General features: G+C 46.0%; 1 protein-coding gene across 1 annotated transcript in view; it reads left to right on the top strand.

Annotated features, from left to right (window-relative positions):
• The window catches only part of zeb1b (zinc finger E-box binding homeobox 1b), a gene marked incomplete at its 3' end in the record, with an annotated part of 69,525 nt that overhangs the window by 31,065 nt on the left and 13,460 nt on the right, over positions 1-25,000 (top strand). The window contains exon 2 of the mRNA XM_079489817.1: positions 21,548-21,703. Within this exon, the coding sequence (XP_079345943.1) occupies positions 21,548-21,703 (156 nt within the window). The remainder of the gene's footprint in view (positions 1-21,547; positions 21,704-25,000) is intronic.

The raw sequence follows: 25,000 nt of genomic DNA, 5'->3' as shown, positions 1-25,000 counted from the left end.
AGGAATCAATGGCTGGGCACTGACTGTGAGGTAGCCTACATGTCACTATATGAAGGAGACACTCAAACACGTGCACGTGTTGGAACGCGTCGCCATGGCAGCATTGCAGACAATACTGTTTCACACCTACTGATGCCACGCATGTAAACACAAACAAGAACTGTTGACTGTGGCATTCATGACGTGAATGCACACACATTGTCCTACAGTAACTGTAAACCCAAGTCTAACCTATTCTCTCGTGAGGATCAGGAAATTGTCTGTTTAGTTTTTCAAATTCTACTATACATGTGGGGACAATCGACCCTCACAAGTATAGTACGGACAGAGTCACACACACACACACACACGCACACACACACATACACACACACACACAGGCGCGCACGCGCACTATCATCACACGCTATTGTTTTGCTGAGACCTCTCATGTTAATGAAAAGCTATTGTGCACAGAGCTGTGTCGCTGGCACGCTGCCCCTGCGTTGCCCTGTTGGCCCATAGTCTCTCTGCCCCGCATGCATCCGGCCTTAAATCAACCACCCAGGGCTGCGCTAGAGTAGCAGGTGTGTGAGCCACTGTCACACAGCGGCACATGCACGGTGATTTGATGGTCATGGAATAATCTGCCCAGGCTTTGATCCCACAGCCAAGGCTTATCAGTCAGGTCTGTTTGGGCAGTATACCGGGAGCGTCGCTTTTTTAAGAGGATGACACCGTTGTGCGATTAACCTTTGTTTTCCGACGCCGCTTTTTTTTCATTGTATCGGGTTTTGTTTACACATGAATGGGTGATAGTATTTGGGTGCGAGCGTGTGTCTGTGCATGTGTGTGTGTTTGTGTGTGTGGGCACACACAGGCATTTGAGAGAAATGTGTGTTATCCAAGAGGATAACATGCCACACACACGTGCGCACGCATGCAAACACACACACACACACACACACACACTGCAGTACACCAAAAAAAATCACAGTACAATAGAACTGACACCGCAGGCTATATATGTCACAATGCATTAACAAATGGATAACAACAGTTTAATCATCTTAATTCCCAATTCCATTATCCTCCGTGTACCTCTGTTAATCATCAATGATAACATGATGTAATTCTAATTTAATTCCCAGTTACTATGTTATGTTAAGTTGTTTTGTGAAGCGAGCTAGCATAATGTCCCACTCTCTGTGATCCGGTTTCAGTAAAGAGATAGCTGCCATTTTTCTTTTGGTAATATGACCCACGGCACCACAAGAGCCAACGGGTCTGGGTCAGTGACAAAGGAATTATTTGTTTTGGCTGTAGTACAGATGTCCAGTAGTCAGTGCTGTGGTGATACAGTGTTAAGTACTAAACAGGAGGACGTCCGTATGCATTATGCATGAGGGAGCCTGGTTGCTTCCTGCCACCCCCCCCCCCCCCCCCCTCTCTCTCTCAATCTGTCATTCTTTAGTAGTCCAGTACTTAAGAGGCCGGCTGCTACAGTGTATTTCCTGCAGTGTATGTAGCCAGGGCTGCGTGTCCACAGAGCTACAATGTGTGCACACTGGCTGGAATTGGAGTGGACAGGGGAGGCAACGGGCACGGCTCGCGCTACTGTGCCAGCCGCTTTCACTGGACAATAATGGGAGTGTGCCATGGATGACTGACTGGGACGCACCAACTATCTCCCATATGGGGTTTAATTTTGAGTGGTGCAACCACTCCATTACAGACCTATGTGTGTCCCTGGGTCCGTCCCTGGCTGGCTGGCTGGGTCTGTCCGAGCACGGAAATAGCTGGGTCTGTCCCTGGCTGGCTGGGTCTGTCTGAGAACGAAAATAGCTTTTGGTTTGTTTTCACAAGTGGCACTGTTGCGCAGCCTAACACACACACACACACACACACACACACTAACTGTATATGATGATTTGGAGTGGTACAGTACAGTGACAGTACTGTACAGTAGTAGTCATTTCTCAACCATTCCAGACACGGGGCGGCTCGCCGGAACCGGGCTGACCCCCTGGGCGCATTTCTGGGGGTCTGGATGTTCCAGGGACCCCCCAGGGACCCCACACAGTAACTCTGTCATTTCTCGACCGTAATAAAAACTCAACGAAAGAGATACCATTTAAAAAATACATATATATATTCAGTTACTGCATGGTAACGAGAAAAACCTTTTGTAGACACACAATGCAGTTTCAGTTAGTTATCGTTTTGGTTTTCAATTTTCAATTTTATTTGGTCATGTTATGCGGGGCCCTGTGGGGTAAACCCGTATCTATGGCATGTAAGGGAAGCCATTCAATAAAGTCAGCCTTCCTAAGCTCATTAACTGGTCTTGGGACTAAAGTGAGGCAGGTATTGAGTTAACTGTATTAGCATTGTGTTATCCACTTAACCCTGACACGCACCTTCACCGCATTAACCCAGCACGGAATACCGTAGAACAGACAACATGCACACATAGGAAACATTTTGAAATATATATATAAGAAAATGTGAAATGCTGGAAAACTTTCACATATAATGACATGCACAAAACAGTGATGCCAGGTTCATGCCATGGTTATTAGCTGATTTTGTTCTGTATGAAGATATTTAAAATAGATTGCTGTTTTCCTTTGTGTAAAAAGAACAAACTTCAACCTTATCTTCATATAATTGGTCATCACTAATGCTCTTTATAAAGATAGCACAGTTTCTGTCTACTCACTCTGAGTCTCATTGGTGGGCTACGGACAGTCCAGGAACCTGAACCTACCAATAACCTTAATGACATCATCCATGGGGATTCCAAGCTAGAAACTACAGCCTTTCTTTTCCAGGAAAGTTTACATGCTGAAATAGAAGCTATTGTTCTTGCATCAAGTTTGAAATCTTGTTTGAAATACCACTGATGATGTCATTGGCGGCTTTCACAGTCCACCTCTGACACACAGATTGTGTATAACAGACAATGAGCAATAACAAGGATCTATTAATCTATTATATAAGGTTGAAAATGGGTGATGTGCTCCATAACCAAACAGGCATTCTTACCAAACAAGGTGCCATTTTGGATTGACTAAAAAGGTGCTCACTATTCTTTTTTTAATCTTTTTTTTTCCTGAAGGACAGTCCCTTGAGTTGCAGCAACTCGTTTTCAAGGGAGTCCTTAAGGCACAACATACAACAAACAAGTACAGTACAGTACAGTACAGTACAGTACAGTACAGTACAGTACAGTACAGTACAGTACAGTACAGTACAGTACAGTACACAACAACAATAAGGACATACATAAAGGCTCTTTCCCCGTCTCAACCCACCACAAACCCACTACATCAGATTACAGATATACAAAATACCAAAACAAAAAATCCCGAAAATAGACAATCAATGAAAATAAACAAGTATGCCAGAAAAAAATAAGGAAATATAATCAGAAACAAGAACAGCTAGATGTAAGATGAACCAGCAATGCATTCTTGAAAGCATTGAAAGAGGTAATTGATCTAAGGGACAAGGGCAGGATGTTCCAATCTTTGGCATGCCTTTTGTTAAAGTCTCCAATGAAAATATATGCAAGAAAAAAGAAAAGAAAAAAGGTGCCCACCGAGTGGTTCTGTGTAGAACGTGAAAGGTTCTACATAGCCAATAGATTTCATTGGGAAACATTTGTGCTACAGACACACAATAATGTGGGATACACATTTTATATGGTTCTATAGAGATCCTTTTCAGCGTCCATAATAAAGCAAGCTATGAAACACTTTTCAGTTCCACACAGACCTTTTCTGGGGTGAGTGTACTCGTATAGACCTAAGTCAGCAGGCTGGCTCTCCCATATGTTGTTGGTCAGCAGATGCTTGTGTGTGTGAATCACAAGCTGTCTAGCAGAAGTCATGGCCCAGCTATAGCTTCCTTCTCTAGGTAGTCAGTACTATAGTCACCATACTGTCTGTCCTAGCAGGTAAAGGAAGAGAAACCTTGGCACCGTGATCTAAACTTCCTCCTATACTGCTCAGGGAACTTCCTGCGTCCCAAAAGGTCTCGAAAGGTGCATGCGAACTCAGCATTGTAATCTGGCCGTGGACAGGCTGCGTTGCTGTGGTTGTTTCTGGAAGCTATCGGTGTCACTGTCAAGACAGCTTTTGTCTCTACATTTCTGTGCCGTGCCCAGAAAAAAAAAAGATCTTTTGTGTTTGAGTTCAAAATCTAATTAACACTAAGGACTGTATTGTGTGGTTTGTAGTCTACATCACATCACCTGTATACTACATGTTCTATTGACAAATAGGCCTCGCTCAATGCCTTGATTGTCTGTCTGTCTGTATGTTGTCGTCCCCCACCTCACTGTGTTTATGTCCAGTTGGAACACTAGGGAGTCAGGAAACAGCTGTATAGTGATTACAGTTCAGACAGAGATTCCAAATGACCTCTCCCTTCTCTCTCTCTCTCTCTCTCTCTCTCTCTCTCTCTCTCTCAAAACTCCCCGTCCTCCCAGACATCATGTCCTGTGACTCGATCTCTCCATCACAGACAACATAAATCGGCATGTCAGAAGATGTGGAAAAGGGAGAAGAGAAAGAATTCCAAATGACTGAATAGTCTAAATGCTGCAAATTGCTTTCATTCCTTCTTTGGTGCCAGCCTCGCCTCCGTCCCCGGAATTAATGTGCTTTTGGATTGTCTCTCTCTCTCTGTGTGTGTGTGTGTGTGTGTGTGTGTGTGTGTGTGTGTGTGTGTGTGTGTGTGTGTGTGTGTCCATGTAAATAAAGTGACTAATTCCCACAGGCCGCTCATCAATATGGGTGAGAGTGAGTTGGGCTTGCATGGATGAGCGCAGGATGAATAATGTTAGCTGAACGTCGCTAGATAAGACCGCCCCCTGTCCCCACCTCCTCCTCTGTGTGTGTGTGTGTGTGTGTGCGCATGTGCATGTATGTGTGTGTGTATGTGTGTGCATTCAAACCGAGGTGGATCAGAGCTAAAGCTGCCATCAATCACACGCCCAGGACCTTTCAGCAAGCCATACACTAGCATGCGCACGCAAACACACACACACACACACACCTCCGCCAGGCAGACACTCATGTTGGGTTTATTAAAAGCCAAAGTGTGATCACTGATATGTCGGACAACAGCCAACACACACACGCACACGCACACGCACACGCACACGCACACACACACACACACACACGCGCGCACACGCACACGCACACACACACACACACACACGCACACAGACGCACACGCGGGCGCACACAGACACACACGCAGGCGCGCATGCACACACGTACCATACGTGCGCACGCAGCCACCACCACTGCGACCGTCAGCACCATGGTCATACCACTCATGCTGCTGGTGGTGGTATGACTAGAAGCACCCGTCCTTGGACAGAGCTGTCTTTCTTTCCCCTTCCTGTGGGCTACGGAGGACATCACCACATCAGAACAGGAAGACCAGTGTTCGGGGTCATACGTCGCCCCGGTGGAATTCCCCCGAACTGCACAGAGCTCCGTCACCAAACACAAAGCACAGAAAAACACAAACCAACGCATAACACGGCTGCTCTGTTTGGCCCAGTTCAGTTCAGTCACCGTTTACAACAGCCCCAGTTATCCTTATCACCTAAAGATCATATCTAACATCATGTTTTCCTCAGTTCATTTTGAGGTAGGCTGAGTCGATCACATCGACTCAGCCTTTTCAGGATAGGAATTCCTGACAAGAAATGTAATGTACAGCTTCTGATAAGTGTATGCTATGAAAAATTATGCAAACTAACACGTACATCCTTGTCAAGCAATTTTTAATAGGTGATAACATATTCCATCCATCATGGCTTGCCAAATTGGACGGCGCACTCATCAACATGCAAGGCTGCTTTAGCCTGGCGTAGCGATATATCACTGCGTGGATATTAGTCTCATCCCTCTCAGTATTATTATTTTTTCGGCAATGTCCCGCCCCATATTTGCATACTGGGCCCTGGTTGGTTATAGCCTGGTTCCAGACGGATCTGGTTGGCTCGTCACCACTTCGGCCGCGAAGTCGGCCGAAGGCAGGTGAAGGCTAGCGCCAGACTAGGTGAAGGCTGGCTATGTGAGGCTAAGGCTGCTTGGTGCCAGCACTCGCTTACCTGCCGTAGTTTTCGGGAACGCCTCACGAGTGTCAAGGCCTCGCTGTCGGCGTGTCTTCCATATTGTCGCGTGAACGGCGTGTGGTTTGCATAATCTGTCAGTGGCAGTGCAAATAGCATTCATGCAGCTGATACTGACGGAGCTGTTAGTATCAGTTCTCTAGCATAGCAGAACACATCTGGCTAAATCCCTGCTGAGTGACTTCACATGTGGGTGAGTGAGATCACATGGGAGGATCCACTAGGCCCGGCCCCAGCCAAGTCCCTGTGCGGTGCGTGCTTGGCTAATGTTGTCCCACACCCTGTTGCCTGTGACGTACTATATACACGCTCTCTGGTCCTCTTATCGGGCCCAGAGAGTACACAGTACAAATCTGAAGTGTTCATTTAACTCAGGATTTACAGTAAACCGATCTTCTTTAGCAGAAAGAAATCCCACAAAGTAGAAGGAAGGACAAACTCTTTGTGTAATTTTCTATTCTCAAAAAATAATAATTGCAATGCTGTCTGTCATGTAACAGTGCATGTGTTCACCCATCTATTGGGAGCAAGTCTAGAACTGGTCCTCCGTTCCGACCCAGACAGCAGTAACATAACAGCACGATCACCCTTTGACTTAAGCCTGTCACGTGGGAATGAATACAAGCTCTTCGGAAGACCTATAATGGATCTCTCAGTATTGTAAGGGCACAATGATTCAGAGATACAGCCAGAAGCCTAATTGTACAGTGTTCTGTACCAGGACTGCATGGGTACACAGTGGCCTCATTAGGCTGGATGGCCCTTTGGCAGAGGGTGAGTGAGAGATCGTGTCGACGCGTCTGTCGATGCTCTCCTTCGATCTCTGACACCGCAAGCGAATGCTCTCCTGGCCAGAGGCAACTGTGCATGCGGCCGCATGCCGCCCACATGATGCACGCACACCATCCCCCTGCGCCGCTCTCTCTCTCTCTCTCTCTCTCCTCTCTCTCTCTCTCTCTCTCTCTCTCTCTCTCTCTGTGTAAGAGACCAATCGATACATCATCATCACGTGACGGCCCTCGTTTACCTGCTGCCTCGGCCATTGTCAGTTAAGAGAGCGGCATTGACGACTGCGCTGAGCACTTAGCCGGCTATTCCTCATCTGTCTGCCCTGGTTTACCGGCCGTAGCTTCTGTGTTATACTCATAGCCAAGGACAGCAGTTATGCCGAGGGAGAAAGAGAGAGTGCATGAGAGAGACAGAGAGCGAGGGCTGACGGGTTTTTTGTCATCGTGCAATGATCAGAGAGGGGAGCGGTTCGCTGGTTTCACCCCTCCTGTCACTTTAGTCTTTCTTTATGGTGAACCCCTGCCGTGCACACACACACACACACACACACACACACACACACACACACACACACACACACACACACACACACACACACACACACACACACACACACACACACACACACACACACACACACACAGAGACAGCTAAACTTCTCAGGCTCTGGTTTCACAAGACAGATTTCTCTGTCCGTTCGTCTGACAGGACGTCTGTGGCCTGTTCTCTTGTGGTCATTGAACAGCAGGGCATTGGTGTGGTAGAATGGCTGGCTCCTACAGCTCCTACAGCCATTACCCTGAAGGCTACGGCTGCGGCCTGTGGGAGCAGAGGCAGGGCTTAACCCCAGCTGATCACCCAGAGAAAGGCCACTGGCCGGGGGGAGAAGGTGAAGGAGGTGATGGGGGGAGGGCCAGGAGCAAAGTGACAAAAAGGCTTTTGTGGACGAAAGTTTTATGGCGTTAACCCTTTTCCCTTCCCGGTGCATGTGAATAACAAGAGGCTCTTTGGCGCTGTGTTTGTGACTTTGAATGCGTGTGTGTGTGTGTGTGTCAGGGGTCACGCAGGATGTTTGGACCCAGGAGGGTCTTGTGACAGAGCTGACATTCTGGAGAAAGGAGAGATTTGTCAGCTGCTGTCAGAGAGGCAACAAAAGTGCAGTGTAAAAAAAAAAGAAAAGAAAAAGGAAGCAGTTTTGCATGTTAGTGTCTGAATTAGTGAAGCCACACTAGGCTGTCAACATGGATCCTGACCAGCGGCCTCACTGAGGTGTGCTGCTGACCGGCTAATTCCCATAATAGGAAACTTGCAATGGTTGTAAAATTAGATGTAACCAATAAACAAAGAGTTACTTATGGGTTATTTTTGCACTTCCACCTGTCTGTCTGTGTGTGTGTGTGTGTGTGTGTGTGTGTGTGTGTGTGTGTGTGTGTGTGTGTGTGTGTGTGTGTGTGTGTGTGTGAGAGAGCAGCCTGTCGCCCTGCGGCCTCACCCCTCAGTGAGACATCTGTCAGGCAGAGCCACAGTGTCAACACCTGACCTTTACTGAGGAGCAGGCAACCAGAGGGAACACACACACACACACACACACACACACACACACACACACACACACACACACACACACACACACACACACACACACACACACACACACACACACACACACACACACACACACACACACACACACACACACACACACACACACACACACACACACACACACACACTTCATTCTGCCCATCACCTCATTCTTCTCTCTCTCTCTCTCTCTCTCTCTCTCTCTCTCTGTCCTATTCTATCGCTTCTATTTCTCCTTATCTACCACTTAGTTTTCGTCTTTTTATTTGCTTGGTTTTCCTCTTTCAGCAGCCGTCTATCCTTTTTGACCTTTTTCCTCTACTTTTCACTGACTCTCTCTCTCCCCTCTCTCTCTCTCTCTCTCTCTCTGACAGTTTGTGACTCTCTCTCTCTCCCTGGGGCAGCTTTCGTCCCAGATGAGCATCACATGTGACAGGCCAGCTTTGTCTTTTTAAGCCATTAGCAGTTATAGGGAAAGTCCATCAGCCCCCCTCATCTTTTCCTCTCTGCTATTTTTATTCATGTGTGTGTGTGTGTGTGTGTGTGTGTGTGTGTGTGTGTGTGTGTGTGTGTGTGTGTGTGTGTGTGTGTGTGTGTGTGTGTGTGTGTGTGTGTGTGTGTGTGTGTGTGTGTGTGTGAGAGCGAGTACTCTCTCTTTCTCTAGTATATGTAGGCATACATATATGGTTTGTCTGAGATAAGTTAAGAATCAAACCAAGATAATGAATACAAATAAAGATACAATAAAATACTGAGCTAATCGCCCTATTCTCTGAATGGGTGATATCTTGTATGAATGACTACAGTATATCAACAATGTGAACAACTGTGAATATAAGAATTAACGTTCTGTGAACAGAAATAGTTTTTTGTGCAAGCTCCGTTGTTTAAAAAGGAAAGACTTATAGACAGTAGACACACAACATAATCCAGCTGGTACAACCTGAGATCAGACATACAGTAACAAGGTGCATGAACAGTATGATTGATATTAGACAGAGTATCAGCGCATCATATACAGTACATGATATGAAGGTACAGTAGAGTAATCAGTGCATTGTCAGGTTCAACCACTTTGTCCACAGTGAGTATCTGGATGAATATACTGTATACATCAGTTATATTCTCAACAGGCATCTGTCAGAGTGACACAATGTATGTCCTATTTGTCCCTGTGCAAGTCAACCAGTTTCCATGCAGGAGCCAGTAGCGAAAAGTCAACAGTCACTGACAGCATAACAATCAGAGCAAACCTTGTCAACAGCAAATTAATGACCATATTCAACTACACAAAACAAAACATTTGTTCCGTACACTACATTTCGGGGTAAAATGTTCAACCATATTTCCCTTGTTATCACCTCACCCAGTACGTTAGGACTCATTTTCTTTCAATACTCATACCAGGACAGGAAATAAATTTCTTCACGCATTTATGTGGCAGTGTCACAACAGACATTTCAGGTCATAAAGTTCTCATGCAAGTCAAGCGTATAGCAGTGGAGCCTGGTGGCTACTGGCACCTAAAGGACTGGCCAAGGCAGTCTGTGGTGTGTCGAGGATGGATGAGTCTGTGGCCGAGCATGCCACCCCCTCTACGATAGTTTATCGTAGAGGGGGTGGGAGGGGTTCCCCACGAGGATTGCATCCATCTTCCTCATCCTCCTCTCCCCAACCACCTCCAGATTGTTGTGAACATGTTGTTCAACTACAGCCATGGAGCTAGCCTTCCTCATAAGATTATTCAGTTTACCATCCCTTATGTTGACGTAGGCAAAGTGTACGCGTGTGCGTGCGTGCGTGCGTGCGTGCGTGCGCTTGCACTGCAGCCATCTACCCTGTTGACATGGCATTTGCTTGTATCACCCCACATAACAAGGTCCATTCCACATACCTATCATGATCCTGACCAGTGTAGTGTGATTTATTGAGGAGGGTTGACACTATACACAGCCTATACTTAATTAACTACACTGTGACTTTGGATTTAGCACACAGCCCCATAGCAAACTGCACTGAGATAGGGTTAGCAATGTTGGAACTGGTTCCACAATAATGAGTTCTCCGGTATGAGAGATATAGTTTAAAAACCGTCATGAAAAACTAAATATGGAACAAAGCAGGGCAGAAATATTTGTATTCTTCCATAAGATGCAAAACTCATCGCTTCACCATCACTCTGTGACTCAGCCTTTTAACCTGTTATTCTACAGTCTGTTGTAGTAAATAAATAGGAAATATGTACAACAACATCAAGTTAGGCTGCTGCTGTGTGTAATGATGGATGTTTAGAGAAAATGCAGCGATACCGGAGACACTGAATATTGACGTGTAGTCCATAACTACTGTGATATCGCTTTTAAGTCGCATTGCTCAGGGCGATTCGTAATGAGATTTTCTTCAGTTGGGGAATTGTAAAAGCGTGGCCCTGCATACCACCTCCCTTTTCGTGGGCTACTGTAATTCCCCGGGCTCGCACTCCCCCACACCGTCTACCAGCAAGCTTAATACAGGTTGGAATGTCCAGTCACCTGCTCCCAGAATACCACAGGCCTGTGCTACACTAATAGAGGCCCACACACACTACACATGCAGATGGTCAGATGTGATTATAGTTAGTACTTCTGCTGCATAGGATCGTTTTAGCTATCATAAGCCCAAGCAGATAACACACCATAGATAGACCACTAGATGTCAAAGTGGAGTCCGGGGATCCCCAGGGGCCTTAACGGGGTTACAGGAGCCCCCCCCCCCCCCCCCCCCCCCAGCAAAACGAGGAACAGTTGAAACAGTTTATTAGTTTGTTTAAATGTTGGGCTATTTTCAAAAAATGTTGACAAATCATCTCTAATGGGGGCCCCGCGATGATTTTAGATCATCAAGTGTTTGTACATATTTGTTTTAGCTTGTCATGATGTTCACCACACCGGCTGTTGTCAACAGTCGACTGTGAAAATGGTGTGATATAGCCGATAGCTTTGTAACGTTGTAAGTTAAAGTTGTAACAGGCCCCTAAAGAATGATTGGTAGCCTACTGAGGTATAGCCATCTATCCATGTTTGCCTGGTATGATTGACAAGACATTTGATCAATAACAAAACATAGGTGTGAATAGAACACCCCGAGAGGACTATAATGCATAACGGGTTGGTTCATTCCTCGTGTGATATTGGCTTTGATGTCGGTAAGGAGAGCAGAAAAGAGCTGATGGAGTGTGATGTCATTGATGCTACAGACTCATCCGGCTTCTGAATTCCCTGGAAGCGCCTCTAATGATACGGGTCCCCATTCACTGATGTGACCCAGCTCTGTGTACACTATACTCCCTATCTTATCTTATCCATTTATAACCGCAACCTGAATGGAATCACAGCTTCCTTATACTGAATGGGTCCATGGCCTGAATGGAGCCTAGCAACAGAGGTAGCTAAAAATGTTTCATCACCTCTCACGAGGAAGGATCTATTTGAGCTCATGCATTAGACAGGTTTTGTGTGTTGCTTGTGTTTTAGATATTGAGATTTTCTTTTTCGAAGTTGAAATGTTCCCCTCCTGCATACCTAGTGGAGGCAACGCTCAATGTCAGCCAGGCTTTGTTTTGGTTGTGTACCTGCTAATAATGGAGGTGTTGCAGTTCAAAATGCTACTACCCCCTGCAGAGGAAACAGCTGTTTACCCAGGTGTGTGCTCATGTCAGCTAATGTTCTGTGTTGCTGTTATGTTATGTTGTTGTGAAGCCATTTCAGAAATACTCATTATGCCGGTGTTTTCATGCTGATTGAACAATGTGTGAAACAAAGCTGTCGTTTAGGCTTCAGGTGACATTAATTGGGGCCGGCTAAATTGTCACTGTGGCCCCTTTTCCACCAGGGTTGAACCGGCCCGGTTCTTAGTCCATGAGCCAGAGCCCCAAAATTGGAACATTCATTGAGTGGGCAAAACCATCCCTACCAAATTGTGTATAGGATCAATATATCAATATAAGTAAATTAATATATGATGATTCCACAGGAGTTGCTTTTTCATGTATCAAAAACTTTGTTATTTTCACCTACAGTCTATATTCATCATAGCTGAATAGGTAAAAATGTAATTAATAGTAGTTCACCATGAAACTTCCCCAGTTGATTATTTACATGAAGACAATGATTTATTGTATTGCAAGTTTTTTGATATTGTACATTTAAATACGCAAATTAGGCATTATATAGGAAAATATGCTAAAAACAGAAAATATGAAAAAGCTACTACTGTGGAAGGGTTATTGTTATTGTATACAATTTAATGTAGGTATGGTATTGCCCACTCAATTCATAATTAACATTCCGATTTTGGAGCTCTGGCTCATGGACTAAGAACCGGGCTGGTTCAACCCTGGGGGCCAATGTAAAGTCGGCCAAACTGAAAACCATTAAGCGTACAGTAACTTGTAGAACGAACGAAGGATCCAGCATCCACATTTCCGTGCAGATTCCGAGATCCCCATGATTCTGTCTTTATTTGGTATATATCCAGGAAACATAGGGGAAGTTCATTACGGGTTAGTACGTGTACTTTGAAACCATGCTATACTGTGTAGGCAAACTGGGTGCCTGGGAGGGGACTCTCTCTCTCTGTCTCTCTCTCTCTCTCATCAGCAACCTGCTGAGTGTTGGAGAACGAGAGCAGGTCTGCCCACAGGGGGAGATAAATGGATCTATAGGAGTATCGCCTTTATAGATGTGTGTGCGTGGGTGGGGTGTGGTTATTGGTGTGTGTGTGTACGTGTGTGCGTGTGTGTGTGCATGTGTGTGCTGTATGTGCTGCTGACATCGTGTGGGTGTCATTGTACGAGCATGCGCGCCTGTGTGTTTCTGTGTGTGTGTGCGCGCATGTGTGTGTGTGTGTGTGCGTGCTCGCGGGTGTGTGCGCATGTGTGTGTGTGCATGCGTGTGCGTGTCCAGCAGTTAATCAGTCATAGTGCTGGCTCTGACAGACACACAGCAAAGATCATGTGACCACTGATATGATGGAGTGGCTTTTACATACTCGGCATGCCTTTTAACAGCTTAACTAACGTATAGCCGCTGCGTGCACACGCGCACACACACACACACACACACACACACACACACACACACACACACACACACACACACACACACACACACACACACACACACACACACACACACACACACACACACACACACACACACACACACACACACACACACACACACACACACACACACACACACACACACACACACACACACACACCCTAGATGCTGTGCTGGTATTACCGTGGATGGGGCTGTCTCACCTCTAACATAAACAGGGCTTGGGAGACTAGTGTAAACGACGCTGCGGTGGTGGGGGCATTTCTGTGGAACGTGGTGTGTGTGTGTGTGTGTGTGTGTGTGTGTGTGTGTGTGTGTGTGTGTGTCAGCATGATTAGATCACACCTTCTGGTTCTCTCTGGCCCACCTGTCCTTATTTAGAAGAAGTGAGAGGAAGCAGAGCCTGCAACGTCAGAGGACATCCCAGGCATACACAATCCTCATTAGCCCCCCGAAAGAAGCACCGTACAGTGTTTCATACCTACAGCAGCGTACGTGTGACATGTATATGTTCTAATCTGTACACTATTAGACACCACTGGTTCCTCCAACACTGGGTCCATTTTGGGCGGGAACCCCTTTTGTTGTTAGCATTATGTTATGCTTTAGCTATTGAAAAATAGCAGATCTACAAGCTCATAGCGCGCCACCGAGTGGCGCGCTACGAGCTTGTAGGTCAGCTATTTTTGAAAAATCGAAGAACGACTGACATAGAAATATAGCTTTTTCAGAAAACTGTCAGGATGTAGAAGACATTTTTAGAATCTGATCTCAGGTCAAAATGGGTTAATGTTTATGGGTCACGACTCAAGTAAAAATCCCATTTTGTTTTCCTACATAAAAAAAAGAAAAGAAAATACACATATATTTCAAAGGATTTTAGTTTAAAAAAAAAAACATTTAAAAGGATTTTATATATTTTAAAACAAAAACAATTCCATAAACAATAATAATAATAATTAAGAACTTAAGTATAGAACTTAAGCAACGCTTTGTGTGGTAGTATAGATTTGCTTTTTTCACTAGTTTGGGTCCCGGGCAAACGTAATCTGTCTGTTCGGTCTTGACCTGAAAGGTTTGGGAACCAATGTTCTACACGTAGAATATTATGAATATTATTTATGTTTCTAAATACAATAAATGTGGACATAAATTTGTATAACCAACGATATATAGTATTTCAGATATACCATATTTTGGCCATTCAAAATACATGCTAACATATATATATATTTTAATGATAAGCAAAGTAACTATAGGCTCAGAACCTTTTCTCATCAAACTTATTTTCCAGGAAGTTAATTGGGTGCTCTTACGTTTTTTTCCCACTGCCAAACTTCTTTTACACCTTCAAATCCTCGTTGTACAGATTAAGGAAACAATAGCTTCCATTAACTCCAGTGCTATCATGGAAAGTGCTCGTCAGATGAGACATGAGCGACCCGGGGAGGCCCATTAGCTCCAGTGCTAAAACCTTGATTATCATCATCAAGAAGAAAAGAGCCCATTGTCTTCTGATCTCTCAAGGTGATGAATCTGAAGAGCTGCAGCTTAGCAGGTTGAATTAAGCCCTTTGATTCTGAATGAACAATCTTCCTTCCACTTTCCCTTGTCAGTCTTTGATCATACTCTCATTGTGATTCGATTTCTTAGATTGCTAAAATGCAACACTTGTATCACCTCTTTATCCACTCAATGGTAATGTATTCCCCAAAGGCCAAGGTGACCTGTTAAGGGCTTTTTATTTTGGTATAAACCTCTACTTCTGTCTTTCCAGGCCAACTTAGAACAATGACTAAGACTCATGATGCAGTTCTGGGAGGCATTTATAGACATGGAGGTGACTGTTGTGCCATGTAGCTATGGAGAGAGAGACCTTCCAGGATATGACTGACTACTGTGACTGCCCTGCTCTGGTATGGCTGGCAGACACCTGTGGAAGGAGTTGGAACTAGCTGGTATGCTACACTGAGCTAAGCTAACAGGGGAAGCAGTCTCCTGGGGATCTAGTGCCCTCTACAGTTTTTGGACAGTTATAGCTTTCTGTGTCCTGCCCATACTATGTAAGGGGCTATACTGTTAATTGGCTGTGTTGTTGGGTATTAATGATTCATACCCTGACCATCTCTCGACTACTGGATTTGGGCAGCGGTTGTGTAGTCCAGCTTGCATGAGAAGTTTGAGAGAGTTTGTGAGCAGGCCAGCCATGAAAAATCCCCAACTCTTTTGTTTTGTTATCGGTACTTGAGTTGACCTTCCTGACTCTGTGGGAGTGCGGCTGTTGTTTTAACAAAACCCAGCGGCGTTTACCTCAGCGCAGAGCGAGGCGCCTCACCTTGAGACGGCATACTTGAGGTTTTGAATGGCATGGCTTTTGTTTTAGTTTGGTTTGTGTTGTGCCTTTTTGTAGTGGTTGGTTTCCCTGAGAAAATGGCAGTGCGGGGCCGCAGGGGCAGACTGTGTGACGGCAGGGTTTCTGCTCTTTGAGGATGCCTGTGGTATTTTCACCACTGCCTGCCGGGCCCCAAGCTCTGAATGAGATAAGTGGTGTACCTCAATGAGGGAGCATACGGTATAGTGAGGTTAAATATAGAGAATTCAGTCGCCAGTGGAAAGAATTGGATCCTTGCACTGGCAAAATGCAAAATCCCTATAAGACAAAAAAAACAAGGATCAACTTTATTTGGGGATTTGGGACGCTTTACTTGTTATTTACAAAACGAGCAGAGACTGTACACTGCGCTAAATATAGAAAGAGACAGAGAAAGAATGACTAATGCTCACGATGGATGTGTTAGCCTTTCTCTAATCACAAACACACTCCACCAAACCACCAAAAGGCCTCTGAATGTGGAGCAGTTGGATGAAATTAGCAACCCAACCCTTCACCCTTTGATCTGTCCCTTTAAAGCCCTAACTCAGGGAAAGTGTTTTGCTTGGACATTCCACACATACCTTTAACACCTACTGCTATGGGGTTGTTGTTGGCTTGCGTAGAGACGATGTGCTGGCCTTTGGTTTCTTACAGGTGTTCATTTAGGTAATGAATCGAGATAACGGATCACTGCAGCCCGTGATGTCTGTGTTTGCAGACCGTATGTTTCTCTGCGCTCCCATGTAAGGCTTGGTTATTAAAGCAGATTACTCACACCTTGGAGGCTTCAAAGCACAGAGATAGCTCCCTCCCACAGAGACCCACTATTAGCAGAGTCTCTTTGTGTAGTTAAAGCCTAATATATAAGCTAGATTTAGCCAGCATTTGGTGATGGATGGGAACAGTTTGCGGTCCAGTATACCATACAAGTTTGTACAGTATTTGGAGTTCAGTTTAGTTTAGTTTTATGTTACGCTTTATGTGACAACTTAATTGACAATACTAGGAGTGCGTTGGCAAAATGCATTTTGCCAAACCGTTTAAAAAGCAAAAAATGACATACTGTAACTAGACCAAAACTGCACCATCAGGGCAATCTGTGTCACGCAGAAATGAACTCACACTTTGTACACACTGTAGGGGTTAAACTACCACTCAGGGTTTTGCTGCGTGACAACATGAAGGGCACGGTGTTCTTTGCTGTCAGAGGAGCCAGAACTTGCCTGCCAACAAGAGCCCCCCTTTTCAAACAGGGACACAGGGGCCCGTTTGGGGGTGCGAGAGCATGTCAGGACCCCTGGGGACGGCCCTGTCGCCGTCTCACTGCTGGTTACTGATGCGGCTTGGCAGGTGTCATAACAAAACAGCCATGCTGAGGACCAGCAGGCATCTTTAGACACAGGCTGCCCCGGCAGTGGTGGGAAAAGTACTCATGTTTTACTTTAAGTAAAAATACTGCAATGTAGAAGTACTCCGTTACAAGTAAAAGTCCGCAATTCAAAATGCACTTGAGTAAAAGTACAAAAGTTTTGGCATCAAAATGCACTTGAAGTACCAAAAGTAAAATTACTCATTATGCCGAATGTCCCATTTCAGGTTTTCAAATGTATAAGCATCTTTTGAAATTAGCAGATCTACAAGCTCACAATGTGTCGAAATGGCCGAAATGTATAGGCTGAAGTGGTAACTATAGTAACAAAAGTTTTCAAATTAATGTAGTGGGGTAAAAGTACAATATGTGGGTCTGCGATGTAGTGGAGTAGAAGTAAAAGTAGGCTATTGGAAATTGGAAATACTAACGTAGAGTACAAATACCTCAAAATTGTACTTAATTACTTTACACCACTGTCTTTAAATAGGCATTGAGCGATTCACAGAGGAGGGCAGGGGAAATCCACGCAAAAGGTGGGTTTTATTCGGTTTACTGCTGTTTATTTTGGAACTGCGATACTTTTCATTTGGTCGCCAGTCGTGCAGCAGGGACTGGGAGACATATGTTGGAAAGATGTACAGGGTGAGGCTCTTGCTTCACACCAGCGTGTCAGCCAGCACCAAGCACTTTGTCAGGAACACCAGTGTTTGCATAGGGACCAGAGGGCTTGAGGTCTTCCCAGGTAAAATGTCTGACCTGGTTGATTTACGGTTCTCTGTGTACCGACTCTATGGATCGAGACCTGTATGCCTTTGGCACCAGAAAGTTTTGCAAACCTCGGCCCCCATCATTTTCATTGGCTATATGCTGGCCTCTCTTTGGCTGTGTGTGAGGTTATGTTCATAGTCAGACTATTCTAGGCATGTCGTTCAAAGTTTTGAATCATGTATTTGTTATTCACACATATGTGCAAAAATAGCTGTTGTACAAGCTCACAATGTCATTAAGGGCTTGTGGACCAGGTATTATCGCTCAATACAAGATAGAAGCCTTGAGATTTCAACTTTTCCAGTGTTGCGCCTTGGCCACAAAACATTTGAAAACCATAATAGCATAGAAATTGGTCGTTGGCTATTATTTTCTCAGGAGCTCAACAAACTGCAACCTGTGTACAAAAGTAAAGTTTGAAAAAACAAAACAAAACATGCTTTACCCCTCCTCCGTGTTTCAAATGCATTTCTATGTAGCTGTGTAGGAGTTGTCCTCCTGTTGTGTGTTAGCATGCTAGTGCTAATGAGGCCAGCTGTCCAAACGCTGAACCGGTCCACCAGAAGGACCCTCTGCCTTTGTTTTTGCTAGGTGTTACACTGCCTGTGAGAACACACACTTTAGCTGCAACACTGGCGCCAACCATTTGGCACAGGGGAAAAAAATACTTCCAGATCCTGCTTGGGCTTTTTATCCTCGCTATTACTCTTTCCCCTGCACCGTCTCCACTCCCTCTCTCTCCCTGAGTTTGCTGTGTCTTAGAGCAGGATTTCCTATTTTTATTGTCCTCCGCACCATAGCTACAGCTTTTATCCGTACATCAAAGCATTGATTTTCTTTATGCAGCTTTATAGTTGATCATTTTCTCTGACACCGCCGGCGCAGTGCGTTGCCATTGTTATCGCTGACCTCAGCTCCACACCTGAGCGCCTGTGGCCCTAAATGGCCTCTCGGGTTCCAGAGAGAGAGAGCCGCCTCTTTCAAAATGAAGTGTCGCTCCTCGCCTCGACTGTGGGGAGCGACAATACATCACCTGGCAGAGCCGCTGTGACAAGAATGGGAGGAGGAGGAGGAGGAGGAGAGGGAATGACAGACAGACAGACAGACAGACAGACATACAGACAGACAGGCTCTGGCTCTGATGTTGTGGTTGGTGTTGTGGTTTGCGAGGTTAGCCGCAGACGGACTAGGTAGGCGGATGGACAAAAGGACACACAAACGCTCTTCTAGATGTTTCGCCCCTACGGCGCCACGCTGTTAAAAAAAAAGATAATAATAGTACATTGATGGAAGGGAAAGTGGATGAGAATGAAATTGCTGCCCATGAGTCTCCTGATGATGAAACCGTATGAAGGTTTAGCATTGCAGCGTGGCTGTGTTGACCCTTTGAACACTCACCAAGTAACGCCCACGCCCACGCGCACGTACACACACACACACACACACGCACACTCACACTCACACACACACACACACACACACACACACACTCACACTCACACACGCGCACACACACACACACACACGCCCTCTCTCCCCCGTCCATCCCACACGTCCCCGCTCCTGCCTCCCCCGCAGCTTGACCTCGCCGCGTCTACTCTACGGGGAGTCTGTGTGAATGCCAACCAGGTGTAGGAGAGAGAAATAGAAAGAGCTCGCCTTCGCTGTCAGGGCCGTGAAAACAATTCTCATTGATTGAAACGGAGGATGGCGATTCCCCCGACTGCGGTTCCCCCCGGACAAAAACATTAGCATCCACTACAGAGAGAGACCGGGGGGGCGGGACAAGGGTAAACTACAGATAACAATAGCGAGCGAGCGTGTGTGGTGTTGTCTGTGTATGTGAGTGTGTGTGTGAGTGTGTGAGTTCAGGTGCATTGCCAGAAGAATGTGTTCAACTTGTGTTGTGTTATGTGTGCATGTGCACACTCAAGCGCTGTATAGCAGCAGCATGCGTGCGTGCGTGCGTGCGTGCGCGTGTGCATGTGTGTGTGTGATAGAGTACCAGAGAGGTTTCTTGTTGCCTGGGCACTCTCTGCTGACTGGGCTGCTCTCACCAGAGAATTGATTTGGCCTCCGAGAGGATAGGCAGCACTCAATGAGAAACAGAGGAATGAGGGGAGAGAGAGAGAGAGAGACAGAGAGAGAGAGAGAGAGAGAGAGGTGTAAGGGTTTGATAGTGGGAAGCAGGGGTTGAGATACCACAGGTGGACAATGGACATTGGAAGTGAAGCCAGTAAATGGACTGAAATGAAAAGAGATACCTGGAACACAAACGCACAGCCGCAGAGACAGTCTGTAATAAGCAGGCTCTGCTTGCCCATAACACAGTTGGTCAGGTCAGGCTGACTACAAGACAGCATGCACACACACACACACACACACAACACAACACCTCACTCAGCTATATATCTAATGAATCCAGTCAGACACTGTTGTTATTTATCTGTGAGTCTCTGACTCTCTGTATACTGTATGTGTGTAGATTCCCTGCTTGGCTAAGTGCTGTGTATATATATGCGTGTGTGGGTAATTTCATGGAGCCGGATGTTGTGTAACCAATCATATCATGTGTTGTTCCTACCTCTGAAGCCTGATTTATACTCGGTTGTGCATTGTGTCACGCACCAAAAACTGTAGATCAACAAGCTCACAACGAACCGAAAATGCGTCGCGTTGTGATCTTGTCGATCGGCGATCTTCGGTGATTGGCACGCAACTAAGTACAAATCAGGCATAACATCACAACAACTAGCCAGTCAGTCTCATAGGAGACATCTGACAATACCTGACCTCTGATGATCATTTCATATTCAGAGCAGTCCCCCCCCCCCATTCTTAAGGTTTATACAATAAACAGAGTTGTAATTTAACTCTGGATTTCAGCGTGTACGTTTACTCCATCATCCTCAAAAGACCATCAAAACCAAGTTGCATATCTGGAATTATTTAGTCTTCAGGTGTTCTAACCTGTGGCGTCAAGATCGGGTCTGTGCTTATAGGCACCAGAATGCCCCCTTTGGTTGTTTTTGGTTATTGTTGTTTTGCTTTCTTTATATCAGTAATTGTCTTGTACTGTTCATTGTTGTTTTTTGTATATGTGTATTGTCATTTGTGTGTAAAAAGGAAAATAAATATATTGTTGAAAAAAAAAGAATGCCCCCTTTGTCCCAGGGGTCAACCCTGTGGCAGAGCTACGTACGTCCGACTGATTTGTGTGTCTCCAGCTCCCCATCTCCCTCTACCTTTCACTTTTATAGTTCTGACATTTAAACGACCCGGTGTGTTTGAACTCTCCGCTCCGTGTCCTTCATGTGTCCCATATATTATCTCTGTATTCTCATCGCGTTAATGGGTGTGATTGCGAGCTGTTTGAAGAGTCATTCTAACCTTCCTGTCTGTCTGTCTCCCCTGCACAGTGACCAACTACAGCAATGTGGTGGAAGCCGGCTCAGAGTCGGACGATGAAGACAAGCTGCACATCGTGGAGGAGGAAGGCAGCCTGCCGGACGGGGCCGACTGCGACAGCGCGCTGCCTGAAGACGAACACAACGGGGAGCATGGCTGGGAACAAGGTGAGGCGCAGGCACAGGCATTCTATTCTATTATCCTAAGAGCAACCGTCCACTTTAAGTACACATAAAACAGTTACATAAAACACGCAGGCACGTTTATTATTTCAGCGTTCACATACCTAACTCAACTGTAAAATCAACTAATCAAAATGATTCCTGAGCGCGGCACGGCTGCAGCTCACCGCTCCTTGGCTGCTGCTAACCGCTCCGAGAGATGGGTCAAATGCGGAGAACAAATTTCACTGCGGTAACGTTTTTAACACATTCCCGACTGGCGTCTCTACTCTCTGCCTCCGTGGCTCTGTCTCCTTCATAATTCCTGCCACTTCTCATGCAACCTTTGTTTAGTTTTTTCAAATGGGTTTTGTTGTTTTGAGAGCCGCTGTCACATAGCTTCTTGCATTGACCTTAGCCTAGGTGAAAATGAAGTCTAAGTTAAGAATTGTCCCATTGACATCCGTGCGCCGCCATCAAGTAGCCTACCAGCCTTTGTGTCACTGTGAGACAAAGGTGTACGGAAACAGGTACTGCACACGGTGGGTTCCAGACTAAGGCAGGAAATGTGATATTAAAACGAGGACAATGCCAGCACAGCCAGAGACCTTCAAGTACCGCAACCAAAGGGCCGGAGGAGTACATAATGTGACCGGTGGGCATTTGGCGGGGCCGCCCTGAACTGGTCTTTACCTCAGCCTACGTGGAAGTGACATCAGCGACAGCACCCCCCCCCCCCCCACCCCCACCCCACCCCCATCCCACCACCACAGGAAGAGTTGACGTCACTCCCCCTTGGCACAACAATGCCAGGTGTTGAAGGATGTCGGTGTTTCAACCTGGGCCCAAGGCCGCCCTGCTGTGCTTCTGACCTCAAGCTGTGTGTGTGTGTGTGTGTGTGTGTGTGTTCCTGTGGATGTGTGGTGCATGCATGTGTTCATGTGCGTGTGTGTGTGTTTGCTTGCTGTGGTTCTGGGGCCCGTGCCAAGTACAGTATGTGCAGCAGCAGTGTGACGGGTCCACATGTAATGTAATAAGACACTTTGACTGGACATGTCAGCCGCAAACGTGTTTATTTTGGGGCGTCGCTGCTCATGGGTTTGGCTCGGAGCGCTCACCGGTGAGAGACGTGTTAGGCCGAGGCAAAGGCTGAGCACTTGTGCTAGCATGATGATTAGGCAAGGGGACAAAAAGTAAACAAGAGTGCATGAGAATGTCCACTGAGCTATATCGCTTTCAGGGGAGGGATTTTATGTTATGAGTTCAGTCAAGTTCTTCTTCAAAACGGCCGCCTGTTGGCCCTTTGAGGTCATTTAGATTTGTTTTCAGAATCGACATGTATTGATATATTATTATACTTTTCATGCGCCGATGCACGCATGCAGGAGCACACACACACTCTTCTGGTATACAATAACACCTCTCCCCCACAGGCTGTGTTGCCATTTTCATCACCATTATCCCATCTCCACGGCCCTCTCCATCTGTACCTCCTTGCAGAGGGGGAAAGTTGCAGGAGAAAAATGTCATTGGTTTTGGCCGGGCCCTGTGAACATTAAACACTTCAAAAGCATGAGTTATACTGAGACAGCCCAGAGAGCTGGCCCCACGCCACACTCCTGCCCCATCAGTCACATTTTCTTTCACTTGTGCCTAGCCCTCCACTCTCTCTCTCTCTCTCTCCCTCTCTCTCTCTCTATCTATCTATCTCTTTACCCCTTTCCCTTTCAGTCACAGTGTCATTTCTCTCTCTATGTCCCCGTCTCTCTCTCATCTCATACGTCAAGCAAAATCTCCTCTGTCACTTTCAGGGACTGGGTGAAGAAACATGGAGAAAGTCACAATCCTTGATTTCTGTAAGCCTCTCTCTCTCTCTCTCTCTCTCTCTCTCTCTCTCTCTCTCTCTCTCTCTCTCTCTCTCTCTCTCTCTCTCTCTCTCTCTCTCTCTCTCTCTCTCTCTCTCTCTCTCTCTCTCTCTCTCTCTCTCTCTCTCTCTCTCTCTCTCTCTCTCTCTCTCTCTCTCTCTCATTCCGTGCTCTCCTCTGTCCTGGCCAGTGTTGTTTCCCCAGAACAGTCCTGGCGTAGCCTTGAAAAGCAACCACCACCCACTAATCTTCTCCTCACTGCGGCCCGGGTTTAGCTCGCTCTAAATTAAAGCCTCAACGCCCCCTTTCCCCCTGCGACGACTCCGCTCCGAAAACCGAAAGGTGGTTTTTCAAGCACGTCGCCATCAGTCTTCTCCTCCCTCTCTCCCTTTCATCTTTCATCCTCCCCTCTCTTTCTCTCCCTCTCTGTTTCTCTTGTTCCGTATAATGCGTCTTGATTATAAGGTATCACGGGCCCCCCGCTCGCTGTCATTACCCATTCACTTCTAAATGATTATCTGCTGGCGGAGCAGCAGCCTGGTATCGGAGCAGTAAACTGCAGGCTGCCGTCCACTAAGAACAGGCTGGCTGACTCCCGGGGAGGACAAGAGGTTGGCCTTCATATATATGATGATTCCCCGAACGTGATTACATCCCAGAGACTAGGCAGGCAGGGTGGAGTCGCTGCGTCTTTATACTGCATGTGAGCGAGCAAAGACACTTTAATGACAGTAAGATGCTACTTTAAACTATAGTCGACTTGAGACGCACCGTCTGGTATAATATCATACAGGCAGGTTGTGAATTAAGTCACTCACAGTACGTTTTAACAGCGGGCGACAGCCAGACGAATGTTCCGGAAGTGCATTATTTGTCAATCTGACCCGGCAACTACTGGCGATAGAGGCCATAGTAGGCGAACAGGCGATGGTCAAAAAGTGGGCGGAGGAACGTCGGCCAAAAAGATAAAAATAATTCATATTTTGGGCGACGTCGCCCGGCGATAGTGGGCGATAGCCAATGAAATTCAAGCGATGCTCGCCGTTGGCCTCCGTTGGTCTCCCGCTGTTAAAACGTACTGTAAAGCTATCCGGTAAAAATGGGAAATCTCATCTGTTCAAATTATTAAGACGCTGATGTATATATTGTAGAAAATCCGATGATATACACAGTACACATGGCCTTCTTCTAAGGATGGCTCTCAGTGAAACACAAAATGATGATATACACATGACCTTCTTCTAAGGATGAGTCACAGTGAAACACAGAATAGTCAAGCAGATGATGGTTTGAGGAGGACACACAGTCAGGAACACCTACATTCCTGTGTGGATTGTGTCATGTTGTGATGTTCAGATAAATTGGGCCACCCTTCTGCACAGGAAGGAAGACTCTCCAGGGAGCTGGGAAAGCTGTCCTCCAGATCCACAGAGACTAG

Source organism: Electrona antarctica (genome assembly GCF_951216825.1).
Source record: "Electrona antarctica genome assembly, chromosome: 20".
Lineage (NCBI taxonomy): Eukaryota > Metazoa > Chordata > Actinopteri > Myctophiformes > Myctophidae > Electrona > Electrona antarctica.
Note: the sequence above shows the minus strand (reverse complement) of the source record. Positions and strands in the feature narration are given on the sequence as shown.